Below are 17,783 nucleotides of genomic sequence, written 5' to 3'. Positions count from 1 at the left end.
AAAGAAACAAATTAAGATTCCTTTGTCCATAAAGAATGGTTGATAAATAATTTTGGAGACAGCTGATAAATACCTTCAAATGGAAATGTGAACCAGCACAGGTGCCGGGAAGAAAGCCCAAAGCAAACATGAATTATTTAGAAGGAAATATTCACAGATTTAAAATTACAAAATGTAAGCAATGAATTCTGACATAACATACAAATACAATATAAAATAACTAATGGCGCATAATGATCCTACACATGCAATCCCGGCTTCTTTTCCCTAAGGCTACTTTTCCATTCAGAATGCATTAGGGCAAAACTGATCCGTTTTGGACCGCTTGTGAGAGCCCATGACGGATCTCCAAACGGAAAGCCAAAAGGCCAGTGTGAAAGTAGTCTGTGTCAGTCTATGGTGGTGATACAGGTCAAAAAGGCTGCACGGATGTAAGAGGTGCAAATGGCACAGAGACAGTGTGTAACAATCAACACATCAGGTAAGGCTGGGTTCACATCTGCGGTTTTGTGTCCAGCAGTCTGCTTTGGCGGAGGACCAGACTGCCAGAGTTTACAGTATCCGGATACCAACCGCCCATTCACTGTAATAGGATCTGGTGGCGATCCGGCTGCTTACTGGCATATGTGCCGGCTTTCGGCTGGACAAAAAAATGCTGCATGGAGCAATATTTGAATTTTTGTCCGGCCGAGGGCTGGCATGTACGCCGGTAACTGTGAATTCTGGCAGTCTGTTCCCCCAACGGAATTAAGGACGCAGATGTGTACCCAGCTTTCCAGCTTTAATAAGCAACCAACTGAAGGACAGCAGTCTGGTCAGCAATAGAAACACAAAGGGGGCAATTACTAAAGCTTTTACACCACTATTGTGGCATTAAAAAGTCGCAAATTATTGCACGTGCCCCGTTTGCACGATAATTTGTGACTTTTACAACACTTCTCAACACTTTTCTGAACTTCTGCCAGAAACTGTGCCTATGTTATCATGACTCTAAATAAATTAGGCACATCTCTCTCCAGCGTAGTGGATAGACCACCCTTGATAGATCTCCCCAGTAGTGTCATTCTCGGCTCTCTCAGTCTCCGAATTGAATGCAGCTTTTACCAGGTAACCTGCCATGTCTCACAAAGGGTCAGTGTTCACTGTTTGAGCATAGTCTCTTCTTGTTTAAGGTGGGAACGACACACTCTTTTATAACCTGAGCCACTAGGCCCGTGTGGCATCTCTACATCTAAGCGTAATCCTTTTTGGTAATCTGGATTTTTTTTTTCCGAATGGTAATTTTTTTTATCTTATTTTATTTTAGATTCTGTTTTCTGTACATGATTCTCAGCCTGAGCTGCTCTTAGTAGCATATACAGATCACATATGCTTTACAGTAGCCACGTGAGTGATCAGCCATAATGGGATGCGATGTGCACTGATGCTAGGGAGGCTCGCCTCCGTCACCGCCTGCCATTGGCTGCTCCCATCCCACACCGGATGTTTTCATCCGCGCATGGGGAGAAGCAGCAGCGGCGGTGCGGGGACCAGGAGCGGCGCAGGAAGCCAGGTAAGTATATTCAGAGTGAGAGGCCCTGGCATATGGGGGGACAACCCCTTTAATGAACATAGATCTAGCATTAGGAGACATAAAGAATGTATAATGAAAGAACTGCAGAGTTAAAGTAGGAGTAAAGAGGAAAGAAAATATGGTGAGACTATTGTGGCACGACATTTTTGGAAATGGAACATCAATGCTGCCAGGATCGCAGAGTGGCGGTGATCCCATAAAAATGAACGGGATCGCCACGGCAGTTGCAAAAAATCTAAGTGTGTTGGATTTCTTGAGACTGCCGTGGCAATCCCACTCATTTCTATTGGATCTCCGCTCCTCTGTGATCCTGGCCGTGACAGCTGTCGCGCGACCGGTGTCACCGTGTAGGCCTAGCCTAAAGGTGAAGCTTCTGGTAGACATGATGGATTGAACAAGACTGCGTTGTGGCGGTATTTTATTTACCCCCTGTAACTATGTCAGCGATTGTAACAGAAAGGCAACATATTTAAAAAATATATATTTTAGTTGCACTAAACATTTTTAAGCATTTTCTCGGGTACAAAAAATACTAAAATAAGCGTCACATAAAAATTTCATGTATGAATTAAAAAAATGACAATAACTGAATGAAAACAGTTATGGCTTTTGTTGACACGTACCCCTACCCCCAAAAAAAATATAAAAATAAATTAAATGTGTCTGGTCACAAACATATAAAAAAATATGTTTAACATAGAAACCTGATTTTAACAATAGGTCACTCTCTGATGACATGTTCCCATTAAAGGGAATCTGTTACCAACAACCTCCCTATCCAACTGTTTGCATAGACACATACTGTAGCTGCGGTTCACTTGATTAAAATGATGTTTTAACTTTTTCTTGATATGCCTTTGGTGCAATGAGAGCATCACCATTGCTCTTGTTGTGCCCAAGCTCCACTCATTTCCGTGAGGGACTGCCTGATCACAGAAAGGAGCGGAGCTTGGGTGCAACAAGAGCAATGGTGACGCCCTAATTGCACCAAACTGAACCCTTTAAAGGGGTTTTCCAATCTCATACAATAGGGGCATATCGCTAGGATATGGGGAGAGCGTTTGATGGTGGCTAGACCCCGGGTCTTCCGGCCACCACATTCCCGGCTCCGCTCTCGGTGTAGGTGTGGGTCCCAGCGGTGGGACCTGCACCTATCACACAATAGGGGCATATCCTAGAGATGTGCCCCCATTGTCTCAGATGGGAATAACCCTTTAAGCTTAAGAGTTTGGAGGGCAGTATCACTCAGTGATTGACAGGCATCAATGTATGAGCATACAAACAGGGAAGATTGTAAATCAGTAAGACTGCCCACCAGATTCCTAAAACTAGAGAAAATAGTGGTTAAATACATTTATCTGAATCTTTTCCCACAAATCCATATATCAGTCTGCTCACCTTCTCCTGCGCTAGTGAGAAAATTTGCAATACGACAGAAAAATAGATTACACATTTTTATCACACTGTATAAGTATGCGGTATGTCCAGAAGAAGGAGGGGACCTCATTACAAAGATAAAAATGGGTCCCCATTAGGGTGCTGTGTTTTGTCACCTAGAACACACACCCTTTCTACCACCCTTTGGCCAATTCCTCGCATCAGTAATACAGTTCCTCTGTGTAGGGGAGTCCTAAAAAGGTTAATAGAACAAGGAGACAAAGTGCCTCCTAACAGCTGCATGGTCTCCCGATATGGTACATACTCCCTTGGGTGTTTCTGTACATATCATATTTAGTACTGAGTCGCTAAACTTTTACCTAAGCAGCCATCTATCATTTATGGTTGCTGATTCCTACTAAGCTCTACAAAGTCCCTTAGATAGGCCTCATGCACACAACCATGTCCGTACAGCTGGGCAAAATTCAGGTACTGTATCTCACGTGAGTATTCCTTTTTATTTTCTCACTCCGCAATATGGACAACAATAGGGCTCGCTCTATAATCTGCACCAAGGCCACACAGATCCACAAAAAATACAGTTGTGTGCATGGCCCCATAGAAATGAATGGGTCAGTGGCCTATCCGCAAAAAATGGATAGCACACTGAAGGAAAATACAGGCCTGAACCTGTGCCCCACATGAGGATCAGAGTCATAGCGACATCATTATTCACCGTGATAAATGTACTTACTATAATTAGTGCAATAACAGACAAGGTGTAGTAGGTAGCATCTCGCAATAAACACCAAGACGACAGGACGACCACCTGAAAAAAAAAAGAAACAGACGGGTGAGTACCATTGCAAATGTATGGCATTATTTATTGTGCAGTGACCATCAGCATCCACCTGAGATATATATATATATATTCAATCCCAATTCAGATGGTTACTGTTGGAAACCCCCCTGCAGCTTCGCTGGTGGCTATATAGTAACTTGTTTCAACTGAGATTACTGTACAATGTGTGATATAAAGACTATGGTTACTGACAGGTGAGAGCGTTTTTGTTGTGTTTAATTTGGTGTTTTTCACAGCATTTTTTTTAAGTAAAGAAACGCAGTAAAGTTACTTTAAAAGTGTTTTGGGGATTACTATGGTTTTTATCACATATGGTCATGCAGTTGCTTACCTCCATGCTTTTTTATTTTTATTTGGCATAGTCATGTGGCCACAGCTCAGAACAGAATATAGCAATAAAGGTAAAATAAATGCATTACTAAATTACAGCCACCTTCATAAATGGCTATTTTAAAGAATGTTGATGCAAACCGGAAAACACCTTTAAGGTCTAAAGTCGAAAAGTCTATATACCAAGTATTTAGGGGTCATTGACTTTATTTTATATTTTTATTCCACATGTTTTGGCATTTTACCATAGATTTTATCATAGGACTACACAGAAACGATACAGCCATGTACATGTAGCTTGGATGGCAGAAGCCCGAGAATGTCTGAATCGGCAACTATACTAAAAAGATGAAAAAGCAGGTCGCCATGTAAGTGTTTTGTTCATTCTCTGGTTAAAGGGGTTGTCAGCTTTTTTTTACATTGATGACCTATCCTCAGGATAGGTCATCAATATCACATGTGCGGTGGTCCAACTCCCAACACCCCTGCTGATCAGCTGTTTAAAGAGAAAGCAGCGCTTGTACATACGCTGGCTTCTCTTCAATGTTTACCTGCTCGCCGTCGCAAACGCAGCGATGAGCAGGTGTAATTACATCTCAGCCGTCCATTTTACTTTAATGGGACGGCTCCTTGTAGTGAATACTACAGTGACATCGCATAGAAGTGAATGGGATGGCTGAGATGGAATTATACCTGTTCAACGCTGCAGTTGTGACAGCGAGCAGGTTTGCAATATAAGCGCTGCTTTCTCTTCAAACAGCTGATCAGCAGGGGTGTTGGGAGTTGGACCCCCGCAGATCCGATATTGATGACCTATCCAGAGGATAGGTCATCAATAGGGATGAGTGAATCGACTTCGGATGAAGTGGTACCTTGGAACCGAACCCGAGTTCGGGAAATGTGTTTTTTATTTACAGTAGAAATTGATTTATGAAGTTATTATGCAAAGTCTCGCGAGACTTCGCAAAGTAATAACTTCGGCTTCTAGGAGCCAATTCATTCTAATACCGTACGGAGCGCTCATCCCTAGTCATCAATATAAAAAAAGCGGACAACCCCAACCGCTTTAAATAAAAGTTGTGTTTTTCTCTCTATTCTAGATGTGACTTACAGATTGAAAATGTTTACCTGCAGCACTTATGGTATATGGTTCCAGTCCCAAGGGCAGTACTTGTGGAGGTGGATAACTGACAATTTCATATAATAACCAAAGAAAAGGGACCAAAAAATAACTGTGTGCAGTTACTGCTGGTAAAGACTCAAATAATAATTCTTTTCACCTAATGTTTGACAAATGAGCCCAAACAGTGGGCTCTGCTGTACTTAATTTGTTATCGCAGTGGGTAAATGTTCCCTATGAAAAGTGTGGGAGGTAAAACATTCAGCTCTCTGTTTGTTAACAATTTCTCTATTGTAACACAAAAGCAAATGTAACCCACAGGAACAGAAGGACTATTAAACTGGCTCACGGGAGCGCAAAAGGGCCTTTCTTGGATGCACTGTAGGCATATTAAAAATGAGAATATCACGTGATGCAAAACTTAAAATATAGACCAAAATTCCTCTGAATAGCTATATATACACTACATATACAGTTGCAAGAAAAAGTATGTGAACCCTTTGGAATGATATGGATTTCTGCACAAATTGGTCATAAAATGCGATCTGATCTTCATCTAAGTCACAACAATAGACAATCACAGTCTGTGAACCCTTGGATTTAATAACTGGTTGAACCTCCTTTGGCAGCAATAACTTCAACCAAACGTTTCCTGTAGTTGCAGATCAGACATTCACAACGGTCAGGAGTAATTCTTGACCAATTCCTCTTTACAGAACTGTTTCAGTTCAGCAATATTCTTGGGATGTCTGCTGTGAATCGCTTTCTTGAGGTCATGCCACAGCATCTCAATCGGGTTGAGGTCAGGACTCTGACTGGGTCACTCCAGAAGGCCTATTTTCTTCTGTTTAAGCCATTCTGTTGTTGATTTACTTCTATGCTTTGGGTCGTTGTCCTGTTGCAACACCCATCTTTTGTTGAGCTTCAGCTGGTGGACAGATGGCCTTAAGTTCTCCTGCAAAATGTCTTGATAAACTTGGGAATTAATTTTTCCTTCGATGATAGCAATCCGTCCAGGCCGTGACGCAGCAAAGCAGCCCCAAACCATGATGCCCCCACCACCATACTTCACAGTTGGGATGAGGTTTTGATGTTGGTGTGCTGTTCCTCTTTTTCTCCACACATAGTGTTGTGTGTTTAGTAACATAGTAACATAGTACATAAGGCCGAAAAAAGACATTTGTCCTTCCAGTTCGGCCTGTCATCCTTCCAAATAACTCAACTTTGGTTTCATCTGTCCACAGAATATTTTGCCAGTACTGCTGTGGAACATCCAGGTGCTTCTGTGCAAACTGTAAACGTGCAGCAATGGGCTTTTTTGGACAGCAGTGGCTTCCTCTGTAGTATCCTCCCATGAAATCCATTCTTGTTTAGTGTTTTACGTATCTTAGATTCGCTAACAGGGATGTTAGCATATGCCAGAGACTTTTGTAAGTTTTTAGCTGACACTCTAGGATTCTTCTTCACCTGTCTGAGCAGTCTGCGCTGTGCTCTTGAAGTCATCTTTACAGGACGGCCACTACTAGGGAGAGTAGCAGCATTGCTGAACTTTTTATAGACAATTTGTCTTACCGTGGACTGATGAACAGCAAGGCTTTTGGAGATACTTTTATAACCCTTTCCAGCGTTATGCAAGTCAACAATTCTTAATCGTAGGTCTTCTGAGAGCTCTTTTGTGCGAGGCATCATTCACATCAGGCAATGCTTCTTGTGAAAAGCAAACCCAGAACTGGTGTGTGTTTTTTATAGGGCAGGGCAGCTGTAACCAACACCTCCAATCTCATCTCATTGATTGGACTCCAGTTGGCTGACACCTCACTCCAATTAGCTCTTGGAGATGTCATTAGTCTAGAGGTTCACATACTTTTTCCACCTGCACTGTTAATGTTTACATGGTGTGTTCAATAAAAACATGGTGTAATTTAATTATTTGTGTGTTATTAGTTTAAGCAGACTGTGATTGTCTATTGTTGTGACTTAGATGAATATCAGATCACATTTTATGACCAATTTGTACAGAAATCCATATCATTCCAAAGGGTTCATATACTTTTTCTTGCATATATATATATATATATATATATATATATATATATACACACACACACATGTATATTTACACACACACAGTCGAGTCACATTATTATGGACACTTCCTACTTTCGACGTCGGCAGTGCATAGCTCATGAAGTGTGGTCAGCTGGCTTGATGGGTATATAAGATGTGCAATATACAGGCACACATATCCCTCGTTGTGTCATGGGTAAAAGGGATGATTTATCAGAGTTGTCAAAAGAGATGACTGCTGTCTTTCAGGATAGAGAAGAAGACGGGATGACAGGCCCATCTCATTCACCATTTTCTACGCCTTTTCAGGTGTAGAAAATGGTCTAAATGTAAGCCAGCAGTGAAGCGGTCTGACATTTAGACTGGCGCTGTGCCAAAGTTATGTAGAGGTCTACGTCTCTTCATAACTTTGGCGGATCCATCACCAGCTATAGCGGTTATGAAGACTGGCGTTTTAGAATAAATGAACCACTAAGTGTGTTTCCCTTGTGAGCGAAGTAGCCATGGTAAGCACTTGGCATAACTACATGACGTACATCCATGAGCATAGGCAAGATTATTTGCATGCATATACAGTTTACTATTAAAGAAATGTGTTACAAGAAGACAGAAATCTCAGTGGATAACCATTTACTGCAGATGATTATATGTAAATTCCTAAGAGACTGTAGCCCTTTCTGGCTATGACTTTAGATACAGCTAGATATCAATAATTAGTTATATATACCGTAATTGTGACTTTTTATACTGTTCCCAACTTATTTCTGGAACTTTTAGTTTTACAGTTCACATTGCACAAACGTTTACATTTTCCCAAGATTTTTTTGGGCACATTACCTTTTAGACTTTTCTTTTTCACAATTAGGGGTGGAAATGACATACAGTCAGGTCCATAAATATTGGGACATTGACACAATTCAACATTTTTTGGCTCTATACACCACCACAAAGGATTTGAAATGAAACAAACAAGATGTGCATTAACTGCAGACTGTCAGCTTTAATTTGAGGGTATTACATCCAAATCAGGTGAATGGTGTAGGAATTACAACAGTTTGTATATGTGCCTCCCAACTTAAGGGACCAAAAGCAATGAGACAATTGGCTTCTCAGCTGTTCCGTGGCCAGGTGTGTGTTATTACCCCATTATCCCAATTACAATGAGCAGATAAAAGGTACAGAGTTCATTTCAAGTGTGCTATTTGCATTTGGAATCTGTTGCTGTCAACTCCCATGATTAGATCCAAAGAGCAGTCACTATTAGTGAAGCAAGCCATCATTAGGCTGAAAAAACAAAACAAACCCATCAGAGAGATAGCAAAAACATTAGGCGTGGCCAAAACAACTGTTTGGAACATTCTTAAAAAGAAGGAACGCAACGGTGAGCTCAGCAACACCAAACGACCCGGAAGACCAGGGAAAACTGTGGTGGATGACCCAATAATTTTTTTCCTGGTGAAGAAAACACCCTTCACAACAGTTGGCCAGATCAAGAACACTCTCCAGGAGGTAGGTGTATGTGTGTCAAAGTCAACAATCAAGAGAAGACTTCACCATGAGTGAATACAGGGGGTTCACCACAAGATGTAAACCATTGGTGCCTTCACAGTTCTGGAACAACATCCTATGGACAGATGAGACCAAGATCAATTTGTACCAGAGTGATGGGAAGAGAAGAGTATGGAGAAGGAAAGGAACTGCTCATGATCCTAAGCATACCACCTCATCAATGAAGCATGGTAGTGGTAGTGTCATGGCGTGGGCATGTATGGCTGCCAATAGAACTGGTTCTTTTGTATTTATTGATGATGTGATTGCTGACAAAAGGATGAATTCTGAAGTGTTTCGGGCAAAATTATCTGCTCATATTCAGCCAAATGCTTAAGAACTCATTGGACGGCGCTTTACAGTGCAGATGGACAATGACTACTGCAAAAGCAACCAAAGAGTTTTTTAAGGGAAAGAAGTGGAATGTTATGCTATGGCCAAGTCAATCACCTGACCTAAATCCGATTGAGCATGCATTTCACTTGCTGAAAACAAAACTGAAGGGAAAATGCGCAGTGTCGTCATGGTGTTCCTTCCCTGTTCTGGCATCAGCCTCAGGGAACGAACTGCGCATGCGCTTGCTCGCGCATTGCTAGATTACGGCGCTCTAGCTTTCTGACGTTGGGGAGCAAGGAGGAGATTCGGAGGATGCGGGGCAGTGCTGGGCTCCTTCACGCTGGACTCATCTCAGGGACTGGACTCATCTTAGGTTAATTTGCATATGTATCAAATAGTTTTTTTTACACAATAAAAGCACACAGAGCTATGGGGACTGGACATTGCGGATGTGCTAGCGGCCATCTAGCAACCCATGTCCTCAGCTCTATACACAAAATCCCGGTGACAGGTTCCCTTTAAAACCAGCTAAAGTTAAGAAAGAGCACGGCCGTGTGCATTCGGCCTTAGTGTGATGTTGGGGACCGCCCTGTGGTTGCATAGTGAAAGAGAATTGTTGCCACCCTATTTCTGGATGCTTATGCTAGAGTCAGCTAGAGAAGTGCAGTGCGAGAAAAATTGCTTTAAAGAAGCATCTTGGACTATTAACTACCTTTGCAGCTGTGTACCTGTGAGAACTGCCAGTCCATGCATGCAGAGATCTGTGCCTAATGTACCTAGACTTTATTCTTCAGTAAAGAACTGTTCTGCTGTTAACCACGTCTCATTACTGCCTGCACCGTCACACTGCATTGCCATACCATCATTGGCTGCCAAGGAATCACCATTAAGGGCACCCCAAACCACCATCAGGTAGGAGAAACCCCAAAACCAGGGTGTGCCCTGAAGGGAAGAAAAGTATGCCCACCTTTCCCATCACTGCACGACCAGGGGAGCGCCATAGTGAGTAACAACTACAATCACCATTCTTGCTTCTGTCTCCCCCTCTCCTGGGCTTGCTGCAATTGTTCCACTGATTACTCCATAGAAAATAATGCTTATTTCCTGGTGGAGCCCCACACTTATATGAAGCTGTTATTTTTAGTTTTATCGTGTAAATTGCTGTCTCCGTAACTAAGGCAGATCATTTGATGTCAACTCTTTAGTCAGAGAAGGAACTAGTTGGTCAATTGGGATTCATTAAAGGTGATGTTGAATTCTCTTGTCATACCCATTGAAGTTTCCTGTATGGAAAAATTGTAACAGCTGGTAACAACACGTGTGAGTGCTGCTTAGTAAGGGCACTTAAATATTAATCTTTATGTCTATCTATACATATCTCCTATCTATACCTATCTCATATCCATATCTATCCATCTCATATCTATATATATCTCATATATATTATCTATCTATCTATCTATCTATCTATCTCAAATAACATGTAGAAGTACAAGTTGTGTTCCCATATTTTGGAGGTTTGAGGTGGGATTTAGTGAAAGCATAAAGCTCACTACTTCAACAACTTAAATTGCATCTGTCAGCAAGATCAAACCTACTAAACCAGGCATACTAGCTATTAGCATATATCATGCAGAGTAAAACAAACACTTTGTGGTCCCGTTTTAGACAAATCTGAAAATCTGTTTTATCCATATGCTAATGGCATATTCAGTGGACAGAGGGGTAGGCCTGGCCCCTTGGAGCACCATGGTGCTTCTCCTCCTTCGCCGCTCCTCTTCTCCCCTTGAGTGACAGGGCCAAGCATCTTCACTGTCTTCTTGCCTGGCCCTGTAATCGTGCGCATGAGCTGGTGAATGTTAATCAGTGCATGCGCATTACAACTCTGCTTTCCTTGATGCTAAGATCCATACTGTGCCGATGATGTCAACCTCCACCTGGAGAGGGGTGAGGCAAGCTCACGCTTCTTCCATGCTGCTCTGGAGTCTGTCAAGTCGTGCGTCCCCTCTTTCAGGTGGAATCTGATGTCAGTGCCGCATGTGCAGTTTGGATCTCAGCATCGGGGAAAGCTGACAGGTGTACTTGTCACGGCTGAGGATGGGGAAATCCCTTAGCCGTGCGATGCCAGAAGATGGTAGTGGCTGCTCGGCCAGGACAACAGAACTAGGGAGCAGGTCACCTCCTATCGCGTCCCTAATCTGACCCTGACTCCTAACCATATGGGCCAACCCTGATGGTGGGAGGGCTCATACACCGGAACCTATAATCCCTGCTAGCCCTCAAGATTGCCCTGGAACAAGGAGCAGGGTAAGACGACCTGTTCCTCCTAGGCACGGAGGAACAGGAGTCTCACTGGCCAAGCTGCAAGGAAAAGGGGAACACAAACAGACATATGGATATGGCAGGTGAACTACACTAGTTCCAAACCTACCTGCCACAGCCTTGCTGACTGGATCCCGTGCACACATACATATACACACAGGAACTCAGAGTCATAGCTGCATAAAACATAGAAAGAAAAGCAACATCAAGTAAACATCACATATAACATTTATGACCACAAGGGTGGCCCTCACTGGCAGATGGTAGAAGACCAGGAAGATGACTCCAGCAACATGTCTGGAGTACCCCTCAGACATCAGGTCTCAACTGAGGCTAAATAGCCCATGTAACCACACCCATGCAGACACACCCAGTGCTCACAGACTAGGAAGGGAATTAACCCTTCTCACACCAGGGAAGGGAAGACAGCCACTTAAAGGGGACGTGCACCCATAAACAATTACACTGCAGCTGTTACCGCAGGCAACGACATGCGTGGCAACTATGTCTTGGGAAACAGCCAGAAGGCCGAGACACTGCCACCACATGTACAACACCACACGTTGCCACGGACAGCCACCAGTGAAGGGAAATGACACAGTGCACACCAAACAAGGAAAGTGCATACAAACACACACACAAAGCCAGAGGCAACCACACGCATACCTGTTGTCCGCGGCAACCGCACTTGAGGCAAACAACTAAGTTCCCCCTGGTTGACACAACACCCAGACCGTGGGCAACTGCATGCGGCTCCCAAGGAGTCACGACCATAACCATGGGTGTGACAGTACTGCGCACTTGCTGATTGAACATTCACCACTGCATACAGTATGTGAGATTACAGGGCCAGTCAGGAAGACAGTGAAGATGGTGCCCCTGTCACTCCAGGGGAGGAGAGGAGTGGCCATGGAGGAAAGGTGGTAATCAAGCACTGTTCCCATGGGATAGGCCTGCCCCACTGTGCATTAAATACCTCATTAGCCTATGGAATATACAGCAGATTTCCTTAAAATAATTCCATGAATTTCAACTATAGATGGGTCATTTCACTCAACCCTAGCAGGCAGTATGTGTGGTTTAAAGGGGTTGTCCGGGTTCAGAGCTGAACCAGACATACCCATAATTTCACCCCGGCAACCCCCCTGACTTGAGCATCGGAGCAGTTCATGCTCCGATGCTCTCCTTTGCCCTGCGCTAGATCGCGCAGGGAAAGACCTCTTTTGTTTACAATCACACCATGCCGGGCGGAAGCTTCCGCTGGCAGTCTGTTCGGTGACGTCACCGGCTGTGATGGGCATGCTTTAGCACTGCCCTAGCTGTTTTACTGGCTAGGGCAGCACTAAAGCCCGCCCATCAGTGCCATGGAGAGCCTGGTACATTACCGGATCTCCAAAAAATGCCTTTGCACTGCACGATTTAGCGCAGGGCAGAAGAGAGCATCGGAGCATGAACTGCTCCGATGTTCCTGTCAGGGGGGGTGGGGGTGCCTGGGTGAAAATGAAGGTATGTCCGGGTTCAGCTCTAAACCCGGACAACCCCTTTAATAGGGTTGATCATGCTGACAGATGCTATTTAATTTATACTTTAATCAAAAATGTTATATATCATAAAACATTTACCAGCCAGCCAAAACAATGGTTCTTCTCAAACTACCATATAGTGCCAAATGGTCCCCACCTTAAATAGTGCCACCACAGGGCAAAACCAGCACTGCCATACAGTAACCAGATAACAGTGCTGTAAAGTCTTGGCCCTAACCCTCTCTATGAGTGGTGAAATCAGAAGTGGTGGAAGCTCTGAGGCATTAGTGCTCTTTTGTCCTTGATATAATCTAGCCCTGCTTTTTATATTAAAAGAGAACAGTGTCCTCAACAATCTTCTAATATACAGAACATATATTACCAGAATAACTTTATAATCACTTTTTAATATCTTTTACGTACATAACTGGGAATTATGCAAAGAGCAATCCCCTAATAAAATCAGAGGCAGAAGGTTAATTATGGACGGATTAAATCTGCTATAACTATCTAATAGACGCAGCAGGTTTCTAATAGATTACCCCTGTCTGCTATAACCAAAACAGATTTCCAGGACAGGGATGAGGAATTTTAAAGGGGTTTTCCAGGAGTTTGAAAATGATTACTTATTTAAAGGATAAGTCATCCATATCAAATCACAGGGGTGCAGCTCCCAGAACCCCCTCCGATCAGCTGTTTGAAGAGGCTGCGGCACTAAAGTGAACGCTACGGCCTCTTCCTAGGCCAGTGATGTCATGCTCATTGGTCATATAGTCTAGGCGCAGCTCAGTCCTATTCAAATGAATGGGCTAGAGCTGTAATACCAAGCACAGCCACTGTACAATACACGGCGCTGTGTTTGGTAAGCTGGAAGGAGGCTGTGCCGTTGTGGTGAGCCCTGTGGGCTCCTTCAACAGCTGATCGGCAGGGGTGCCCGGAGTCAGATCCCCACCGATCAGATACTGTAGACAGATCCTGAGAATAGGTCATCAATATCGAACTTCCAGAAAACCCCTTTAATGTTCCTCATCACTGTTTTGGAGATAGCAGACATGAGTTATCTAATAACTAATGCTGTGTCTATTAGTTATAGCAGATTTACCCCGTCCATAATAAACCTTCTTCCTCTGATTTTATTAGGGGATTGCTCTTCACATAATTCCCAGTTATACATGTAAATGATGCACGTCGTTCATAGTAAACCTGTCTAGAGATGAAACAACTTATGTAGCTTATAGGTGGATTTAGACGCACCAATATTCGTCCAGATTATTGGGAACGACTGTTCCTGTGAACGGTTGTTCCCGATCATCTGGCCGTCTAAATGTGCTGCTGATCACCCAATGAACTTGTGAAACGCTTGTTCATCGGGGGATCCTGTCGTTAATGCAGGAACCACCGAGCATGGCTTCTGAGCAGCCAATCGTGTGGTCTAAACAGCAATCTGCTGCTTAGAAGCCATGACTCTGTATGGCGACAAGGGCTCGCTAAAGCCGTCCCTCGTCCTCATACAGTATAGGAGATCGCTGCATGTAAATGCTCGGCCTCCTTCACTGAACAAGCAGCCGACTATCGGGAAGGAACGCTTCCTTCCCAACAATCAGTTGTCCATCTAAATCCATCTTTAGCCACCAGAGATGTACAACAAAAGGAAGCAGCAAGACATAAACTAGCCAGCCATCTAACTTGTGCTCATGTGATGAATACTTTTATCTATTATCACTTCTTATTACTATAGGTCATCACTTTCGTTGTTCTGTCTAGACATATTAACACCATACAGAAATCACAGACAAGCAGCGCTATGGGGGAGAGTAATCAAGGAGAAATGACACAAGTACTTAAGGACAGCATTAAGGGCACACTGATATCCTCTGCCCTTTAATATGACTCATTTTGTTTGGTCATTATTTGCATTTTGCCAAAAGGGTTTAAAGCAATTAGGGAAAGACGAATTGATCTTAAGCTGCTTGATACTCTATTCCAAGAGGGTCGTTTTACAGAACCACAAGCAGTGATATAACATTATGAAGGCGAGGGTAATCAGTAACATAGCTCTTGTCCTCCATCCATGGCACCATTAGCAAACTGTTTACATTAGTAATTCATATGTACTGCAACAAAGGGATTTAGGCCTTTTTTTTTTTACACACTGCATACCCCTCTATAAGGCCTCTTGCACACGAACCTTGTGCATCCGTTCCGTGCATTGGGGACCGCAATTTGCGGTCCCCAATGCACGGGCAACGTCCGTGAGGAGGCCGGGAAGGATCGAGACCCACTCAACTTGAATGGGTCTGCGATCTGTCCGCACCTAAAAAAAAAAAGTTATATTTTTTTGCGGCGCGTTGGCACGGACAGAATCACCACGGAAGCACTCCGTAGTGGTTCCGTGGGGTTTCGATCCGTGCTTCAGCTCCGCATATCCGTGATTGCGGACCCATTCAAGTGAATGGGTCCACATCCGTGATGTGGAGTGCACACGGGCCGGTGCCCTTGTATTGCGGACCTGCCGTATGCGGGCCGCAATACGGTCACAGGCACACAACGTTCGTGTGCAAGAGATCTAAGGCAATATCAGGTCAATTACCATATTTGATATCCCTATACTTCCCCCTTGATTGGGGTGGTTTCATTTGAATCTGCATGACTCCTAAATCTCCATGTTGCCTTCCTGGATGGTTCGTAAAATAAGAGTCTAAAGGCCCTTTCACACAGACTGAAAATCAGGGCAATAACTGGGAATGAGTTCCCGATAATTGCCGTTTGTAAATGTTCTGCTCATCATTTGATGAACGAGCAAACAACTGTAGTAAAGATCATTCAGCCTCAAAATACAACCCTGATCACTGCTGCGTGTGAATGAAGCTAATGAGCAGGTAACGATCGGGAATGTTCTTCCCACTCTGTTGCCCATCTAAAGGGGCTTTAAAGGGAATCTGTTACCAGCAACCTCCCTATCAAAGTGCATAAAATGCATTGATTCAAATGCTGTTTTTCCTTTGTTGATACGAGGCTCTGTTCCCGTGTAATGAAACTTTTTCTTAACACTTCCCTCTAATGCCAGGAATGGTAAAATAATTGTGAATAACATTTTTTCAGACCACAGCGAAACAAATCAGAATTGCCCAGCGGCTCTCAGGATGAACGTGCAATGTGATATTGTCCCAAATTCATGGAGAAAAACATGAAAATGCACAAAAACGCAGTACAGAAGCAAAATACAAGTTCTTAAATCAAACTTCAGGGTTTATTCACACTTGCGGCAGTTGCATAAAACACCACGTCACTTTGCAGTCTTTGGTGTTAATTTACACACAAATGGAAAGTTCAATTTGCACAAGTCACCTTGTTGGCAGTTCTGCCTCCAGTAGTCCACAGCAGACTTTAGGGGGCCTGTTCCCCCTGCACATGGGTCTCAGCCCTCCAGTCCGGCACAAAACCTCCGATCCCAACACAGACTCAGCTGCCGAGCCCAGCTGCCTATTTAAGGACAGCCAGGTGCTGCCAAAACCCGGACTGGCACTTAAACTCTGGTCCGGTATGTGACCTTACCTGGCTGGAAACCAGTCCAGCCGCACATGTTGGGAGGAAAATAGCTGCCTTCCCAAACAAAACCCCTTGCTGTGTCACATGTTGCTAAAAAAACTAAGAATCAAGAACAGGCTCAGGAACATGAAAGTATTTGTGTACCAGAGCTGAGCACTAAAACTTTAAATGTGCATCAGCAGCTATCAGCTTTTCTCCAGCAGAGAATGTGGCTTTGAGCCATGCCAGGCTGAACGGCAATAAATCTGGATCTTCGCTGTAAGCGCTTCACCTCGAGATATATATCTTATACAAAAATCTTTAATGCCTCCATTCGTTCTCTAGGGCCTTAAACTTTGAATGAACCAATAAATTTCCAGTATTTTTCGTTTTAATTTTGTTACATTTCTAATAGAGGTGAGACAATCAATTCTAACAAATCGATACATCTCATCAGCAGAACGTCTATTGTGAAAAAGTGGTGAAAAAGTGCCCACCTGCCGCTAGATTGACAGGGCCGAAGTCTGAGTTTTCCAGTTTGTTTAAATGGAATCTGTCACCATCGACCTCCATAGACACATAACTATAGCTATGGCTTAACTGATTAAAACGTCATGGCCACAGAAAGGAGTGGAGCTTGTATGCAACAAGAGCAATGGTGACACCCTCATTGCACCAAAGGCCTAATTTGCATATTAAGAACAAGTATCATAACTCTGGAACAGGGCCTCGGATCAGCAAAAGAAAAACAATGTTGTAATCGGGTGAACAAAAGCTATGTGTCTAGGCAAACAGTTAGACAGGGAGCTCCCTGGTGACAGATTCCCTTCAAAGGGTTTATCCCATGAAACATTCTACAGTTTTCAAACCAGCACCTGGATCTGAATTCTTTTGTAGTTGCATGTAATTCAGCATTGCCACTGAGTTATTTAATAAAATGTAACTTTATAGCGCCGCCTGCATTTTTTTTTTCTTAATTCTTTGTCCTGCTTACTAAGATGGCTGCACATGCTCAGTTTCATCCTTCAACTGCCTTCTGAGCTGTGATAGGGAGAGCATGGACACGCCCTCTTAACTGCAGCAGAAATGACACGCCCCCTGAGCTGCAGCAGAGAAGACACTCCCCTTGAGCCGTCAGTTTGATATAAATCTAGCAGAGCAATGAATGGGGAGATCTCTATCCATGTGAGGTACAGG

The 17,783-nt window shown here is 43.5% G+C and overlaps 1 protein-coding gene across 2 annotated transcripts in view; it reads right to left on the bottom strand.

Annotated features, from left to right (window-relative positions):
* The window catches only part of SLC24A3 (solute carrier family 24 member 3), a 436,240-nt gene that overhangs the window by 85,618 nt on the left and 332,839 nt on the right, over positions 1-17,783 (bottom strand). For both annotated transcript variants that reach the window (XM_044291617.1, XM_044291618.1), the window contains exon 7: positions 3,705-3,779. In XM_044291617.1, coding sequence (XP_044147552.1) covers positions 3,705-3,779 — 75 coding nt within the window. The remainder of the gene's footprint in view (positions 1-3,704; positions 3,780-17,783) is intronic.

This window comes from Bufo gargarizans, chromosome 4 (assembly GCF_014858855.1).
Source record: "Bufo gargarizans isolate SCDJY-AF-19 chromosome 4, ASM1485885v1, whole genome shotgun sequence".
Lineage (NCBI taxonomy): Eukaryota > Metazoa > Chordata > Amphibia > Anura > Bufonidae > Bufo > Bufo gargarizans.
The sequence above is the reverse complement of the archived record's forward strand: the minus strand, read 5'-3'. Positions and strand labels throughout refer to the sequence as shown.